General features: G+C 37.5%; 1 protein-coding gene across 1 annotated transcript in view; it reads right to left on the bottom strand.

The window, feature by feature from the left end:
* LOC122793057 overlaps positions 1-16486 on the bottom strand; it is a 1451532-nt gene that overhangs the window by 692453 nt on the left and 742593 nt on the right. The window contains exon 6 of the mRNA XM_044060785.1: positions 1716-1785. Coding sequence (XP_043916720.1) covers positions 1716-1785 — 70 coding nt within the window. The remainder of the gene's footprint in view (positions 1-1715; positions 1786-16486) is intronic.

Below are 16486 nucleotides of genomic sequence, written 5' to 3'. Positions count from 1 at the left end.
TCACCATTAAAAAGTACTCCAAATGGTATGTGCAGTACAATAATGCAAACTATTTCTCTTGCTATATCTGCCTTTTATTTCTTAAAATCAGACCTCAAAGAAGTTTGCCTGGTTGCCTCTCAAATGACACAGACAATGTTACAGGCTGTTGCTTCTCCATTAGTCAGTACACCAAATTACGTCTGTACAATCTTTGAAGTAAAGTGAAAAGTTCCTCTTGCTCTGTGACTATAAATTCTCACTTTCAATTATCATAAATAGTGTTGCATTAACACAGCACAACCAAAGTCAGCTTACATGAGCTAAGTGGATCTTTGCATCAATGGAACAATGCAGAATCCAGAGGATGCATTAACTCAGTCATGCACACAACACCTTAAATGAGTCTGTGTTTCTTCAGCTGTGCTATCACTACACACAATTTCAACTTAGCGCAGCACTGCCTGGGCTCTGCAAGTCAACATTTAGCATCAACACATGCTTGATAAAAGATGTCTCAAATTTTAGAGTTGATTATCTCATACCTCAATTCTTTCAGGTCTCTAGCTGATAGCCCAGTAAGACTGGCTGTTTTCTTTATGACCAGTTTAGATAATTATTGTAGAATGTGAAAGCTATCAACTCAAGAGATATTGTTTCAGAATGTATATTTGAGGTTAAATGTATTTGTTTACATCAATATCTCTGAAAGTCTAATGAAATTCTTTGAAAAGCTTAGTAATATTTGAGGATATCTGATTGTCTTTTATTCTTAAACTCTTTATGATAAATATAATTCCTTCTGGATGACCATATATGGTAGAAAAAAATGTTCTATGTTTTTGTCACTGGCAAAGGCAACCTCTCGTTCACTTCTTTATTAGCACTATTAATTTGATTCACTTTGATTTTTTTGGGTTATGTTAATTGCATCAGGACTCTGATGAAACAGGAATCAATGGATGGTTTCAGTGATTCCCGTTTCACAGAAAGCCTGCATTGAGTTCATAGAACTATGATGTCAATGTTAGTTGTGTGCGTTTAAAACTCTAATTAGCTCTTAATAATGTTCTACATTTCTCTAGCAGATTTATTTGACAGAATTGTCTCCTTATTTCAAGCAGTAGGTATCTGAACTGTTGTCTGTTTCTTAACATGTCTATAGCCTTATATAATAAGTGACAGGTGAATCCTCGCTACACTAATTAAGTGATCACTGGTTAGTAATGGCATGTGAATTGCATACTTCTTATCTGACAACTGTTAAATTATCATAAACATCCAAATATTATTCCTTCTAAATTTTTCTTTGTGAGATTTGCTCCATGCTCATATCAAAGAAGAATGATATAAAATGTTTCTTGTTAGTTTAATAAACTATGGTCCATTAGCAGTCTCCTGTGTTTGTCAGTTAAAAACTCATAACATTTCTGTAAACCTAGAAAGTTCACTATAATAGCTGTCAAGTGGCCCAAAAATGGCCATGATAGCAACCTCCTGCTGATATACGTCACTTAAAAATTTGTGACCTAATAAATCCTGTTATCTAATATCAAACAAATAAAACATGACTGCACAAAGAGCAGACCAAGTACTACGGCTCTCTATATCTGACTGCATTTTAAAGTAAACACAGACACAAAAGTAAACACTGTATATTTTTAAATCTTCGTAGTATAATGGCGTTATCTCTGTGTCTCTATTTCTGTTAAAAAGTATTGGGCCAGCAAACTTACCAGCTTCTTTTAGAATACATCCTTCTCTGTCATTCTCTTTTTCCATTTGAGAGTCCAGTGATTTCTGTTTCTGTCAAACATAATAATGTTTACAGTTGATTAAAATACACAGTACCTCCTACAAGCTGATAGGTTAAGTTAAATGCTTACAAGAACATGAATTTCACCTGAGTTATGTATTGTGGTTTGATCCACAATTGCAGCTACAGTGTGAGTGCATACTAATGCCTAAGCTGTAGCTACAACAAATATTAAGACATTTGACTGAAATTTGTTGAAAAAGGAGATAAACTGCAACATTTTGCTATGCGAGACACATAGACATAAAATGATAACTGCATAGCTTAATCACTGTGTTAATTATTTTCTATTAAATGACATTTATTTTTTAGCCAGTATGGTACTTTTTTCATTTCTAGCTCCATATATACCTTATATTCATGGAATATATTTGAATTCCCTCATAGATTTGGCTCCAAGATTTCCTAAATGTTCTTCAGCACATTCACAAAATTATGCTGAAAAAAGACAACTGTACTTTATCTCTGTGATGTGACCATTCTCTCCTCAAACTGGGCTTAGCTTTTCCTGCTACTTCCAACAATCTACAACACTGCATAGAAATAATAATAAGACAAATAACTTTATGACTTTCAATAATGCTGCATTCATCAACAGTTTGACTAGAGTTCTTCCAGGTGAAAACTGCAGCTGTGAAACAAACCAATCAATTAAAGATATTCATTTGGTGAAAAGTTCAGTCAATGGCCAGAAATTAGACTGCCTGGATACCAGCGAAGAAATTTGGACAGAGTGAGATTAAATCAATCAGAAAAGAAGAAAAATTCTATCTGAGAAGAATCATGCAGCTGTCCAGCAACAAACAAGTGTCAGCTTTGGTACAAGAGATGGCTTCTATTAATTTTGAGTAAAAAATAAGTCTATACTAAGATGAGTTTAAAATTTAAAATAATTGAAACATAAATCTGTAACGTCAAATAAAAGGCTAAAAAAAATGGAAGAAGCTTTAACTAGTTATTCAAATGAACTGATCAGAGTTTGAAATGATAAAATAGCTGGATGAGCATGAAGCATCTCAAGAAGAGTTGTTTCAAAAAATAGTAGATATAGAATAGAGAACACACATAGAAAACCCGAGATTTTCTGCTGTACCAGAGAAACTGAAAGAATCAGATTGCAAAAAAATATTAACATACAAATAAGCAAATGGACTGATTTTCCACAGCAGTATTTGTCAATTAAGAAGACAAATTGTGTATATGCTCCAAATCTTTTCATGTAAAACAGACAAGAGTTACATCAGTAAAGATGCAATCATAACAGCAGAAAAAAATTGCTCCTGGCGAAACTGTGGAAGAAGGGAAAAGTATTAAAAATTGGGGACAGTAGAGTGTTTGTGGAAATGACTATTCACTCTATACCAAGCAGAACAAAGACAGGTTTATCTCAGCAATCAGAAAATGTCTGTAGGCAGGTATTAGATTCCAACTACTGTATCCACCTTTCTTCAGAATACTTTTTCCTGGAGGATCAAATACATTTTGGATGCTAGCTATGTATGAAATAAAACAGTTTGGCCAGCAAAGAGTGAGCCAACAATCAGAAGGGAACTCTGCATCTTACTCATCTGACAGCAACAATGCCCATACAGATACCTCGCCAGTGAAACCTTTGCCACTGATCCAAAGGAAAATACTTAAGTGACATAAAAACATACAACAGATGACCAGAATAACCAGGAGTATCTTGAACTTGAACTAGCGATTGGTGCTGGGAGATGGAAATGAAAAATAAGAAAACAAGAAACATTTTGAAATTGGGAAATACATTTGAGACCATAAAGCACTGACAATATTAAATACAGGAATGAACATGTAAAATGTAGATTTGCAAGAAATGGCTGAAAAAATAACGGAATTTTGTTGACTTTGTTAAACTGGTGGGTAGACTGTGAAGCATATTCCCCATTTTAAGGCATTAATACATCAAAGGATACTGAATGAACTGAATAAATAACTTTAGTAAAAGACTTTTTGATCTTATTAATATTTGCATAAAATTTTCATGATGTAACTTGCATGTTATATTGTAATCAAGTCTTCCATAGGAAACAGTTGGGGGTATTTTAAATGTGACACAGGGAAGTCTCATCAGCAACCATTGTATATGTCAAAGATAGTAAAGCAAGAAAGTATTTTTTTATTTGTTTTACAGTATCCAGGCTTTACACTATAACAAGGTAACAAAGGTTAGACAGATGCAAGTTAAAGTTGGGGACGTAAAAGAGTACCGATCAATGTGTATGTAGAACTAAAATAATTGTCTTTTTTTTACATATGTGGATAACAAACAATGCTCTTGGATTAAGCTATGGACAAGTTTTAAGCAAATAGGCTTGGGAATCACGAAAAAATGATGAAGGCATAGAAAATATTATTTTTTCTTGTTTTTGCATCATTATCTATTTTTTTTATTTACACAGACTTTCAGAGGGAGACAAGACGTCTATAAGTGTTAGCAATTAATCATAAGAGGGCTAAGCATTATGTTTTGAGTGAAATTTACAAAGATTCTTTCTTGCATCCACTAAGTCAATTACTGCTTTTACTTGGAGATGTAATCTTCAAGTAAAAACATTTAATTATGAAAGGCCTGAACACTATCTGTTGTGTGAAGTGTATAGGATGTAATCAACATTTAAAGGTTAACTGGCAAACAGCTTAATGAATAATAAATTATGTTTTAAAACATGGGAGGTTAATAATTTATGCAAGTAGTTGTCTGCACAGTAGCTTTAGTACTTTAATTAATTTAATATAACAGTACACAATTTAGTTTATGTATTTATTTATTTATTAAGCCAGTGCACCTTGATCTTTGGGCTCAAAGTGAATGTGTACTGAAAGCATGCAAGTTCTTTTTTTCACATCTGGAATGGGAATACTGATAAGAAAAGAAATGACAGCAATTAGTGTAAATAGGAACACAAGCTGTAACATGTATTTTAACACTGGTAAAGTAGTTGTATAAGCAAACTTACCATAACAGTAGATGTTTGAAAGATTGCTGTAGCCTTAGCTACGTTGGTAATACCCTGCCAAGGATATAGTACCCAGCCAACTTCCAAAGCTTCAGGGCACATTCCGTGCCCCTAAAATGTCAGGCAGCTCCAGCTCAGCTGACTAAAGGACAAATCTATGCACAAAGCCCTTCAGAGCTTTCCTACCAACAGAGAGAGACGGACTGAAGCTGAATTCTGAAAGGACAAAGCTGGGAACTACAAAAATAAATGTCCACACCACAGAATAAAAAGCACACCAAAAACAAGAGAGAAGGAGGGAGGGGGGGAGCAGCTACTGCAGCAGTGATTATTCACAGTAGTGATCATTTCAACATCTACTGATATAAGTCTACTTACACAACTGCACTATGTTCATCACATTGATCACTGCTACAGTAATCTTGGCTATACTGTAGCCTACCCTAGCTAACTACATTTGGAATGTAGAAGGAGAAGAACCCAGGAGCTCCTAGAGAATGGTCCTAGCAAAGCCTAATATGGACCTAGAAAAGGAGCTGAATTTATAGTGCTTTGTAAAAGTATGTACAGAGGACCATAAAGCAGCTTCCAAATACTTCCAGAATCTAACCCTTTCCATAAAGCCATATATGAAGCCAAGGCTCTGGTAGAGTGGGCCTTGACTCTGCCTGGAGCAGCTTTATTATTGTAAGTATAGCAAAAGACGACAGCTTTAGTTTATCTTGACAGAGGTTGCCCCTTCTTCTTCCCTTCACAAAAAGTAAACAACTGATCCAAATATCTGAAAGATTTAGTTCTGTCAAGATAGTACCTGAGATGTCTGTGGACATCCAAGTTATGAAGTATTCTTTCTCCCTCATTTTTAGATTCAAGAAAGAAAATGAGCTACACAGACATTCTGGCTTAAAGTAAACCCAGATACCCATTTAGGCATAAAAAAGATTAGTTCTTAAAAAAATGTCCCTATGGAAAATGAGAGAGAGTTGACTCACAATAAGAGTTTAAAACTCAGATACCTGTCTTGCAGAAATCAGAGCACTCTGCTTTCCATGTTAAGAACCTCAAGTCAGCCAGGCTATCTGGTTCAAATGGAGAAAGTGTTAACTTCTCTCACACAAAATTAAGATTCCAAGGAGGGGCCACTGTTTTTTGGAAGCCTTTTATGAAAAAACCCTTTTAAAAACATTTTGACATGAGACTGCATTGAAAGAGGACGATCCATGGGTAGACATGCTGAAATGGCTGATAAACGAATCTTGACAGAGGAATATGAAAGGCCACAGGATAGTAATGCACACAAATATAGTAAAATCAGAGAACAACTAGCCCTCAATGGGTGCTGCTTATTTCATTGGCACCAAGTAGAAAACCTTTCCATTTGCTAATATATGATTTGCTACTAGCCTCTTTCTTACTTCCATTAGTACCAGCTGCACTTCCTCAGTAAACAGGTGCCTGAAAGGAATAAAGACCCTATTATCCAAGCAGTCAAGTAAAGCTGATTGATGTCGGAGTGTATCAAACACCCCTGTTTTTATGTGAGTAGATTCAGTAAGTGAGGAGGCTTGTGGAAATTGCCCCTGGCCATTTTCAAAGAAAGAAAAACTACTGTTGCCTGGGCCAGAAGGGAGTTACCATAATGATTTTGGGGGACTCCTGAATCTTCAGAAGTATCCTAAATATTCATTGAAAGGGTGGAAAACCATACAGGAACATCCCTGCCCAAGGAAAAGAAAAGGCATCTGTCTTCCAGGCCTTCTTGCACAGAGTCCTGGAACAGAATATTGCCAGCTGATTGTTCACAGAGGAGGCAAAGAGTTCTACTTGAGGAACTCCTCAGAGATGGTTAAAATCTTGGAAGACCCATGATCTAGTTTCCATTCACGAGGGTCTGCCTGGTCCTGCTGAGTTGTCTGGCACACAGTTTTGCTCTGACAGACTGTAGGATGCCCATAGATTGAGACTGCTCTGTGAAGTTATATCTCAAGCTAACAAAACTAGTCTGCAAAGGTGGTACATCCCAGTACTCATTGCTTGTTAATGTGCCACATGACTGCAGTATTTTTTGAAACCACTTGAATAAGTCCTGGGGACCAAAGATGGTTCAGAGAGTTAAATGCCTTCATCAGAGCAAACACCTCCTTGTTATTTATTTACTTGCATCTGTCATTGATGTCCCACACCCCCTACACTTTTATCCTTCCTATAACAGCTCCCCAAGCACAGTCTGGGGCAGCTGTGTTGGCTGAGAACCCCCAGCAATGGAATTTGAGAAGATAAAGGGTGTTGGTACTGGGACCAAAGAGATTTCAGATATCACTGTATCTTTCTCATGGAGAATCCTGACAGGGGTATCATGAGAATCAAAGATGCCATGAGACCCAAAATCCTAAAGTATTCCTCACAGTGACCGAAGTTTGAGTGGAAAAAACTTAGAAATGGATCTAGATATAGATCTATTTTTTTCATGTGGAAGAAAAGCTCTTTGAACTAAGGTGTGTAGTTGACATCTCAGGAACACAGTCCTGTGTAAAGGCATCAAGAAACACTTTTGAATGTTCTCTTGGAATCGTGGCTTGTGTAAGAGATCTGTCTGCCAAGAGAGAGATTCCTGGCAATTTGAAAAAGACTCTACAAAGATAAGCAAGTCATCTAAATATGGGAAATATAGACATCCTGTAGCCTGCAATGAGATATAATTGGAGCTCAACACTTTGTGACCACTTTTGGTACAATGGCAGTCCAAAGATAAGGCAAAGAACTGATAATGTGATCTAGATGCACAAGGCCTTAAAAATGTCTGAAGTCTGAATGAATAGGAATGTGATGATAAGTATCTTCTAAGTCTAATGTTACCAGGAAACTTGAAAGAAGAAGAGGTAACAGAATGTGAAGTGACATAATTTTGAATTTGGGGACTATCACAAGCAAGTTTAGAAAAGAAAGGTCCACAACAACATTTTCTTTCTTTGGTACTAGGAACATCCTTAAATAAAAACCCTACACCATCTGGGAAGAGGAACTGGCTCTATCACTCCTTGCAACAACATACAATGGAGAACAGGTGGAAACAAAACAGGCTTATATTGAGGATAAGGAATGACTGCTTGGAAAGAAGGAATCTCCTCCCACTGCCATCTGTAACCTTGATGAATGATTTTCAGAACCCATTTGCCTAAAAGTCTCTGTTGTCAAACAGAAAACTAGAGATTAAGAATTTCTGGAAGAAAAAGGGGCCAGGGTGGGAGAGGGTCACAAGGTCTCATGAACAGTTATTTAGACTTGATGGACTGTCTTTAGTTGTTTTATTTTGTTTTTTTTTGGGGGGGGGCAAGACTTCCTTTGCCATTTCTTCTTAAACACCTGTTTATCTGTATTTTGAGACTGTTTTTTCTGCTTTTTGCCAAAACTGGATAAGGAGATACAAAAATTCTTGGAAAATTGGAAAAGGAAGGCTGAAAAATCTTACAGCTTTCCTGGATCAGCTTGTCCCTTTCATCAGATTTTTGATCTTCTCTTTAGCAGAGGGGCCAAACATTAAATCTCTATCCAAGGGTGAATTTAAAATCTAATTTTTAACATAATCTGAGAGGTTCTGAGAATAAAGCCAAGAAAAACCTCCTCAAAGAATAACAATGACCACAGCCCTGGAAAAAGTTTCAACAAAGTCATACACCAACACTTTTAAACAATGAGTAATGGTGACCTGTGCAATAGCAGAAAAAAGAAGTTATGTACTCACCATAATGTTTCATGTGAGTTGTTCATCTCGCCTTCATTCTTACTGATGGGTTCGGAGCCGATCCCTGGCTCTGACTCGGCCAAAATGCAAAAGCTCGAGGTTTTCAACCAGCTCGTGGCCTACTCCATATCCCATGATGCACTGGTGCTTCCCTCAGATCTTGTTTGCTGCCAACTAACATAAGGGTAACATATAAAAACTGTAATAGTAATATCAAGAATAAACCAGACAAAGACCAACACTGCCATGAGTTGTCCAATATCTCAGTCCCCAAGAAAAAACTGGAAGGGGGTTGGAGGGTGGGACATAAGTATGAAGGCGAGATGAACAACTCACATGGAACGTTATGGCGAGTACATAACGTCTTTATGTGAATTTGTTCAGTCTCGCCTTCATTCTTACTGATGGGTTAGCATCCCAAGCACCATCTTTCTTGGGTGACTCACGGGAGTACATTCCTCAGGACTGTGGAACCAAAGGAGGCCCTGTCCCTGGAGGCCCTATCCACCTTGTAATGAGTAATGAAGGTATGAGGCCTAGACCACGTGGCTGCTGCACAAATGGAATCTATTGGTAGCTTAGCCAGAAAGTCTGAAGATGTGGAGACAGCTCTAGATGAGTGGGCCTTTACTTTTTGACATAATGGCATGTGAATAGAAATATATGTAAAAGAGATACAATCTGATAGCCATTTTGACAGGGTGTTTTTTACTACTGGAGCACCTTTCTTTGAATTTGAGAATGAAACGAAGAACTGTTCTGACTTTCTAAAGTTTTTGGTCCTGTGTAAATAGAATCGAAGCTGCCTGTGGACATCAAGATTGTGCAGCATATGTTCCATCTTATTAGTATATTTTGGGAAAAAAACAGGTAATTCTATAATCTGATTGAGATTTGTCTCTGAACAAACCTTAGGTAAAAATGATGGGTTTGTCCTAAGTGAAACTGTGTCATTATGAAAAATCAAATATGTGGGAATTATGGACAAGGCCTGTAACTCTGAAACCCTCCGAGCAGAAGTAATAGCTACTAGAAAAAATGGTTTTCCATGATAGATATTTCAGGTCACAAGATGAGGCTAGTTCAAATGGGGGTGGGATGATAGGTGAAAAAACTACATTTAGATTCCATGGTGTAGCCAGGGATTTAATGGGGGGTCTCAAATGAACAATACCCTTAAGAAATGCTTTAGAGAGCCTGTGAGACATGATACTAGATCCCTGATCACCCAGATGAAACTTAGAAATTGCTGCCAATTGAACCCTAATGGTTGCTGCAGCTGCCCCCTCATTAAAACGTTTGGTCAAAAACACTAAAATGGATGAAAGTGAAGCCAGATATGGGTCAATATTTTTGTGACACACCCATATCGAAAACCTTTTCCACTTACTAAGGTATAACTTCCTGGTAGATTCTTTATGAGAGGATGTTAGAATATGCTGAGGGGCAGCTGAGAAGTTCTGAAACCTGGCTATTCTTGGAATTGGAGCACCCAAGCTGTCAATTTGATGGCAGGAAGGGCAGGATGAAGAGCCCCTGATGAATGAATCAGAAGATCTGGAACCAGATCCAGGATCCAAGGTATTTCAAACAGATGAGGCTGAAGAAAGGGGAACCAAATCGGACAAGGCCAGTAAGGGAATATTAGAATGATGGTCCTTCCCAGAGTCTTTTCTTTCTGTAAAACCTTGGGATGGAAAGGGTGGAAAGGCATAAAGGAGCCGTGGGGCCAACTGTGTATAAGATTCAGGAACTGTTTTCGTAGAACATAAACCCTTTCTGGTGGAAGTTTTGTGGTCATGGAAATGGTATCTATATCTGCTCCTATGGATGGCGACGAGGTAGCTTTTTCAGAATTTGTGGTAATCCCCAACTGAATGCAGAGGTTTAAGGTTGCGTCCCTTGCCTGTATGAGTTGATGCCTGGTGGTGGCGGTGAGGAGCCAGTCGTCTATATATGGAAATACCTGGAATCCTAAATGTCTCAGGTGAGCCGTGACTACTGCCATACATTTGGTGAACACTCTGGGGGCTGTAGTGAGACCAAAGTACAGAGCTCGAAACTGGTAGTGACTGGCTCCCAGTTGAAAGTGCAGATGATCCCTGGATGGTCTGGCCATTTTGATGTGGTAGTACGCATCCTGCAGGTCTATCAAGCACATCCAATTGTCTTTTCCGAGAAAGGGAAGTATCGACTGTAGCATGACCATCTGGAATTTTGTCTTTTTGACAGATTTGTTTAGCCTGCTGAGATCCAAAATGGGTCTCTAGTCTCCTGTTTGTTTTGGAACTAAAAAGAACCTTGAGTAAGTTCTGGATCCTCTCTGGTCTGCCAGGACTGGTTGGATGACTGTTTTTCCAGCAACCTTTGAATCTTTATGGTTACTTGATCCCAGTGACTGGGTGGAACATCCAGGATTTTCCTTACAAGAGGGGGTGGGGTGGCAAAGGGAATGGAGTATCCTCTGGATATGATGCTTTGTACCCAGCAATCTTTTGTTATTTTTAGCCAGGCATCTGGGTACAAAGATAAGCGTCCCCCGACTGCCTCCAGAGATGGACAGTCGGGCCTCCTTTCAGGAGCACTGATAGGGCTTTCCAAAGAACTGATCTCTTTTGCCCTGATTCTGTGGACCCCCTCTGCCACACGGACGGTGTCTTCCATTATTACCCTCTCCTCTGCCTCTAGAGGGGGGTTCACCACGTGTGTCCTAGAAAGCTCCTTGAGTTTTACGGAACCACATCTTCCCTCCCTTCTGTCCTTTGGGGTAAGGTCTGGTAGGGGTGTAAAAATGGACTCTGATGGCAGAGTCTTTCCATCCTGCTCACACCTGGTAAGCATTTCCTTCACTTTGGGTCCAAAAAAAGGGATGAGTCATCAAAAGGGGTGTTAACAAAGGATGACTTAAAGGGTTCTGCAAAGGAACATAAGAACATCCAGGAATGTCTACTAAGAGCAATTCCTGTACCCGCTGTCCTGCTCATTCTATCAGCTGCGTATGAGACCAGACACATGGAAGAGTTTACAAGGGAATTGTAAAGTATCTCTGTAGAGTATCTCCCAGCTCTTTTAGGAGATCTCATTGTAGTCTAGTAAAATGTGTGACATAGTTCAGCGATTGGAGGGCAAAGGCCACTGAACTAAACATGCGCTTTCCATATCTGTCCATGATCCTAGAATCCTTATCAGGAGGATGGACAGATGCAGAAGTTTCTGACAATTCCTTCTTGGTGGCTGCTGCCACCACCATGGCACCAACAGGTACTCCTTTGGTTAGAAAGGCCTTGTCCTGGGGAGAAGTTATAAATTTATTATGCCTTCGAGGGACAGGTTCCATGGTATCCGGGGACTCCAACACCTTTTGAAAGACCAGTTCCATCAACTCATCAAAAGGCCGAGACACAGAAGTGGTGCAGGGCTGAGACCCAAAAGCCTTCAGAAGGACTGACTCATAATCAGTAGGGTTAATGGACTTCCAGTCACCCCTCTATTTAAGAATCTCTAAGATATGTGCGAAGGAGATATCCTCCGAGGGGGACCATGGGGACCCTTCTGACTCATCTAAGTCAGTGTCTGAAGTGACAGATTCCTGTGAGGAATCCAGATGCTTCCTCTTGCATAACCTCTTCTTGGGAACCTCACCCGTGGGGGCTTCTGGTGAGGTCTCAGAAGAGCAGGGTTCGCCCAATGGGGAATCTTGAGGCTCTGGGTCTCTACGCTTTTGTGAGATCTGTGAAGCAGAGGCAGACACAGGCACTTTAGTGGAGGAGGTAACTGGTCCTGGTGATGTGGAGTCCCAATGGGACAATACTCTCCTCATGACATCGAAAGCCCCACGGCTCCAATGAGAAGGAACCCCTGAATCCGAACAGGCAGGTGACTCCCTCTGCACCGAAGTGGTGGGCTCCAAGCCCAAGGTAGGTGCCGAACTCATCCTAGCCAAAGCCCCGAGAGACAAAGTCGTAACCGAAAAGTTGGTTCGACTATCCTCTCCAGACCCGACCTGCGAGTGTTGGCTCCTAGACTCTATGGTCGGCACCAAGGAAGTCTGAGTTGTCAGAACCGAAAGGCCTGAAACAGATGTTGGTTCTAATGGTTCCATGAACATCAGCTCTGAACACTCCTGTTCCAAAACCTCGAGTTGGGTAGGAAGAGGAACGGAAGAAGCAGGAAGGGTTTTGGACAGTTCTGAAGCCCCGATGATTGGCACTGACAAAAGTTTGGCCAGCCCCAGTGTCTGCAGAAGCCTCTGCACCATACAATCCACATCCATGTCCAAAAGTCTTGAGGAACAAGAAGAGGCCACAGATGATGCCGCTGACTGGTGAAGAGGCGACTTGAGGGAAGGAGATACCGCCTCCAAAACTGGGGACTGGCTCCTACCAACAACAACTGTCGGTTCCGATACCTGTGGAGCTGAAGTAGATGGTTTGTCTGTTAGTTTAGGAGTCTATGAACCTTTCTTCTGCTCCGACCCAGAAAAACATTTTGAAAAGGTTTTTGAAGGTTTAGACGTCCTGTCCAGGGTATTATCTTTGTTCAATGATTCTTGAAAGTAAGATTTTACTAGACCTCCTAGCAATCAACTTACTCTTCCTTTCATGCAACACTCTATTCCTAATGGAATGGCAAATAGAGCAGTCCACTTGCAGGTGAACCTCACCTAAACAATAAACAATAAACACATTCTAAGTGTCCATCAGTTATGGACATCTTTTGTCCACACTTAGGACACTTCTCAAATCTGGACTTTGATTTTTCTTGCTGAGACATGCTACAAAAATAACAATCCACACAGTGTAACACTAGCGATATATATATATATATATATACAACTTGCATAGATGAAAGTTACTTGAATATACCTTTGATTATACCTCCTCTTCATATTTTAAGTTTAACAAATAGTTGTATCCCTTATATTTATTCTTTATACACTAATAGAAAAAAATACAAAATATAGACACCTTGTATTATTAGACATAGTAACTACCTTATGACTTCTTTACATTGCCTTTCACTTAAAGTCAATGGTTTAAAATAATCTTAATAAGAGAAGATCTTTAAATAAATATCTCAAATTACAAAACTTCCAAATAATATTTTTACAAGAAACCCATTTGATATCAGAATATATCTCTAAATTAGACTCTAAATCCTTTTCTATTCTAGTTAGTTCAGAACACTCTCAAAAAAGGTGAGTTGCAATATTATGTAATAATAAACTACCTAGACCAAAATATTAGATACAAACCAAGATAATAAAGGTATGACAGCTTCAGTTATTATAGAATTTAATAATAAAAAAATCACCTTATTTAATATTTACTGGATTTCTGGCTTTGGACTCAAATCAGCAATACACAAATCTCATTTTACACTTTTCTAGGGGTAATATCATACTAACTGGTGATTTTAATTGTAGTTTTGATAGCAAGGACTCTACATTTATTGGTAAAAAAAAAATTTTGTCAATGGCTAGATTAATGAAATAAATTTTTGATTCTCTTCTGCTGAAAGATGTAAATAATTATGCAAACCCCAAATCACTTTTTTATACGTTCTATTCACATACACATAATTCATATTCAAGAATAGACAGAGTTTTTATTTCTAATAACTTAGTGGACTCTTTAACTAGTAGAAAGGTGATCACATGCCCCCTATCTGACCATAACTCCATAACCTTTGACATACATATTCACACAGCCTCTAATGTACAGATGAAAAGAATCCCAGCATGTATTACCAAACTGAATGATTTTAAAGCCTTCATTTCTGAAGAAGTACAGAACTTCATAGAACTTAACACAACTAATGATTCACCTGAAATTTTCATCTGGGATGCAATGAAATCCTACTTATATGGTAGGATAACTGATTGGTATAAAAAGAAAAGATTTATGTGGGATAGAGAGTTAAAAGAAATACAATCTAACCTTGACAAACTGAATCCTGACCTTTTAAAAAACAGAGACGAAAAAGATTAAAAAAAAAGAAATAGATTCCTTAAAAAAGTATCTTGAAATACTAAATCATAAAACTATGATTAGCTTAGAGAAATTCAGACTTATTACTTTTTCATCTAACCCTAGATCCATGAGTATTCTAGCCAATAAAACTAAAGGATTAAATACATTTAACCATATTAATGAACTTTTTTCACCACAGAAGAAGAAAATGTTTTCAGGTTTACATAATATATTAAACGAATTTAGAGAATTTTTTCTTAACCTAAACAAGTCAACTGAATTAACAAATTCTAAAAAAGACATACAAACATTCATTAATAAAAAATTTGAAGAAAACATTAACAGAAGAGCAAGCTAATTTACTCAATAGGCAAATTACTTTTAAAGACATTCAACTGCAAATTAACCAACTTAAATAAAACAAGGCTCCGGGCAATGATGTCATTATCCCAGAAATTTATAACATTTTACCTAATAAAGCCCTCACAATTTTACATGCTGTCTTTAACATAACGCAAACTAAAAACTTCACCCCACCATCGTGGAAATATACTTTTATATCCCCTATTCTAAAACAGGATAAAGACCCTAACAATGTAGCTTATATAGACCTATTGCCCTATTAAATACAGACAATAAAATGTTTATGTCTATATATGCTAATAGACTCAAAATCTTCTTCCTAATCTAGTAGAGGTGGACCAAACAAGCTTCATAATAAATAGAACATCGTATGACAACATTAAGAGAATACTAACCTTAATTGAATCAGTAAGGATCTTAAAAAACAATTTAACTACAATTAGCTTAGACATAAACTGCACCTTTGATACAATTACTTGGGATTATTTATGCATTCTTTTGGGGGAACTTAATTTTTCAAAACATTTTATAAACCTTATCACTCAATTATATAATGGTTGTCAAGCATACATCAAAATAGGCCCTAAAATCTCTCAATTTATACCAATAGTTAAAGGTACCAAACGAGGTTGCCCACTGTCTCCTCTTTTATTCACCTTATTCATGGAACCTTGGGCAAACATGATAAGGGATAATGCTAATACTGTAGGATATGAACTGGGTTTTAATGAAACATCAAAAATACAAATGTTTGCAGATGACATATTTGTCACACTGAGTGGTAAAAGCCTAAGTTTGTTAGAATTATTTATGAACATGGAGATTTTGCAAAAAACGCAGGCCTTAAATTCAATCATAATAAAACACAAATCCTTTTAGTAGGTCAAAAAAAATTATATACATGACAACTTCAAGAAATATATACTACACTCTCAACAAATAACATATTTAGGTATAATTATTACTAACAACATAAAGACATTATAAATCTGAACTTTAATAAAGTATAGCAACCAGAGATAATTTAATAAACAGATGGTCAAAATAAAATTCTCAATGGATGAGAAATTATCAGTTATAAAGATGGTATTACTCCCTAAAAATGTGTATATCATTCAGTCCATTTCTATACCCCCACCATATTTAGTAACCAAAAAGTTTAACAGAGTGATTAAAAAATTCCTTTGGCATCCAATTAAATCTAGAATTGCCCTTTCAACCCCTATGTGGAATAATGGAGGTATAGCCCTCCCCACCTTAGAACTGTATTCAATTTCTTCAGTAATCAAATCAATTACTTATTTAGTGGACAGTAAATAAACAGCAAAATGGAAAGATTATACGTTATCTTTATCCCAATCTCCAAGAAATACCAATGATACTCATATGTTATACATAATGAATAATACATTTATTTGGAGACTGAAATAATATTTTCTTATCACCACACCCAAACATTTAAATCCAATTACATAACTCTAATTTTAAGGTCTTTTAAGAATTTCACCCTAAGGCATAAAGAATATGAAAATTGGATATTTCTTATTTTCCCCATTGCCTATACTCATCATCATGTTTACTACAGATTATCAAAATGTCACTATTCAAACAAAAACATTTGATAGCATGGCAC

This window comes from Protopterus annectens, chromosome 1.part0 (assembly GCF_019279795.1).
Source record: "Protopterus annectens isolate FY-2018-M chromosome 1.part0, PAN1.0, whole genome shotgun sequence".
Lineage (NCBI taxonomy): Eukaryota > Metazoa > Chordata > Ceratodontiformes > Protopteridae > Protopterus > Protopterus annectens.
Note: the sequence above shows the minus strand (reverse complement) of the source record. Positions and strands in the feature narration are given on the sequence as shown.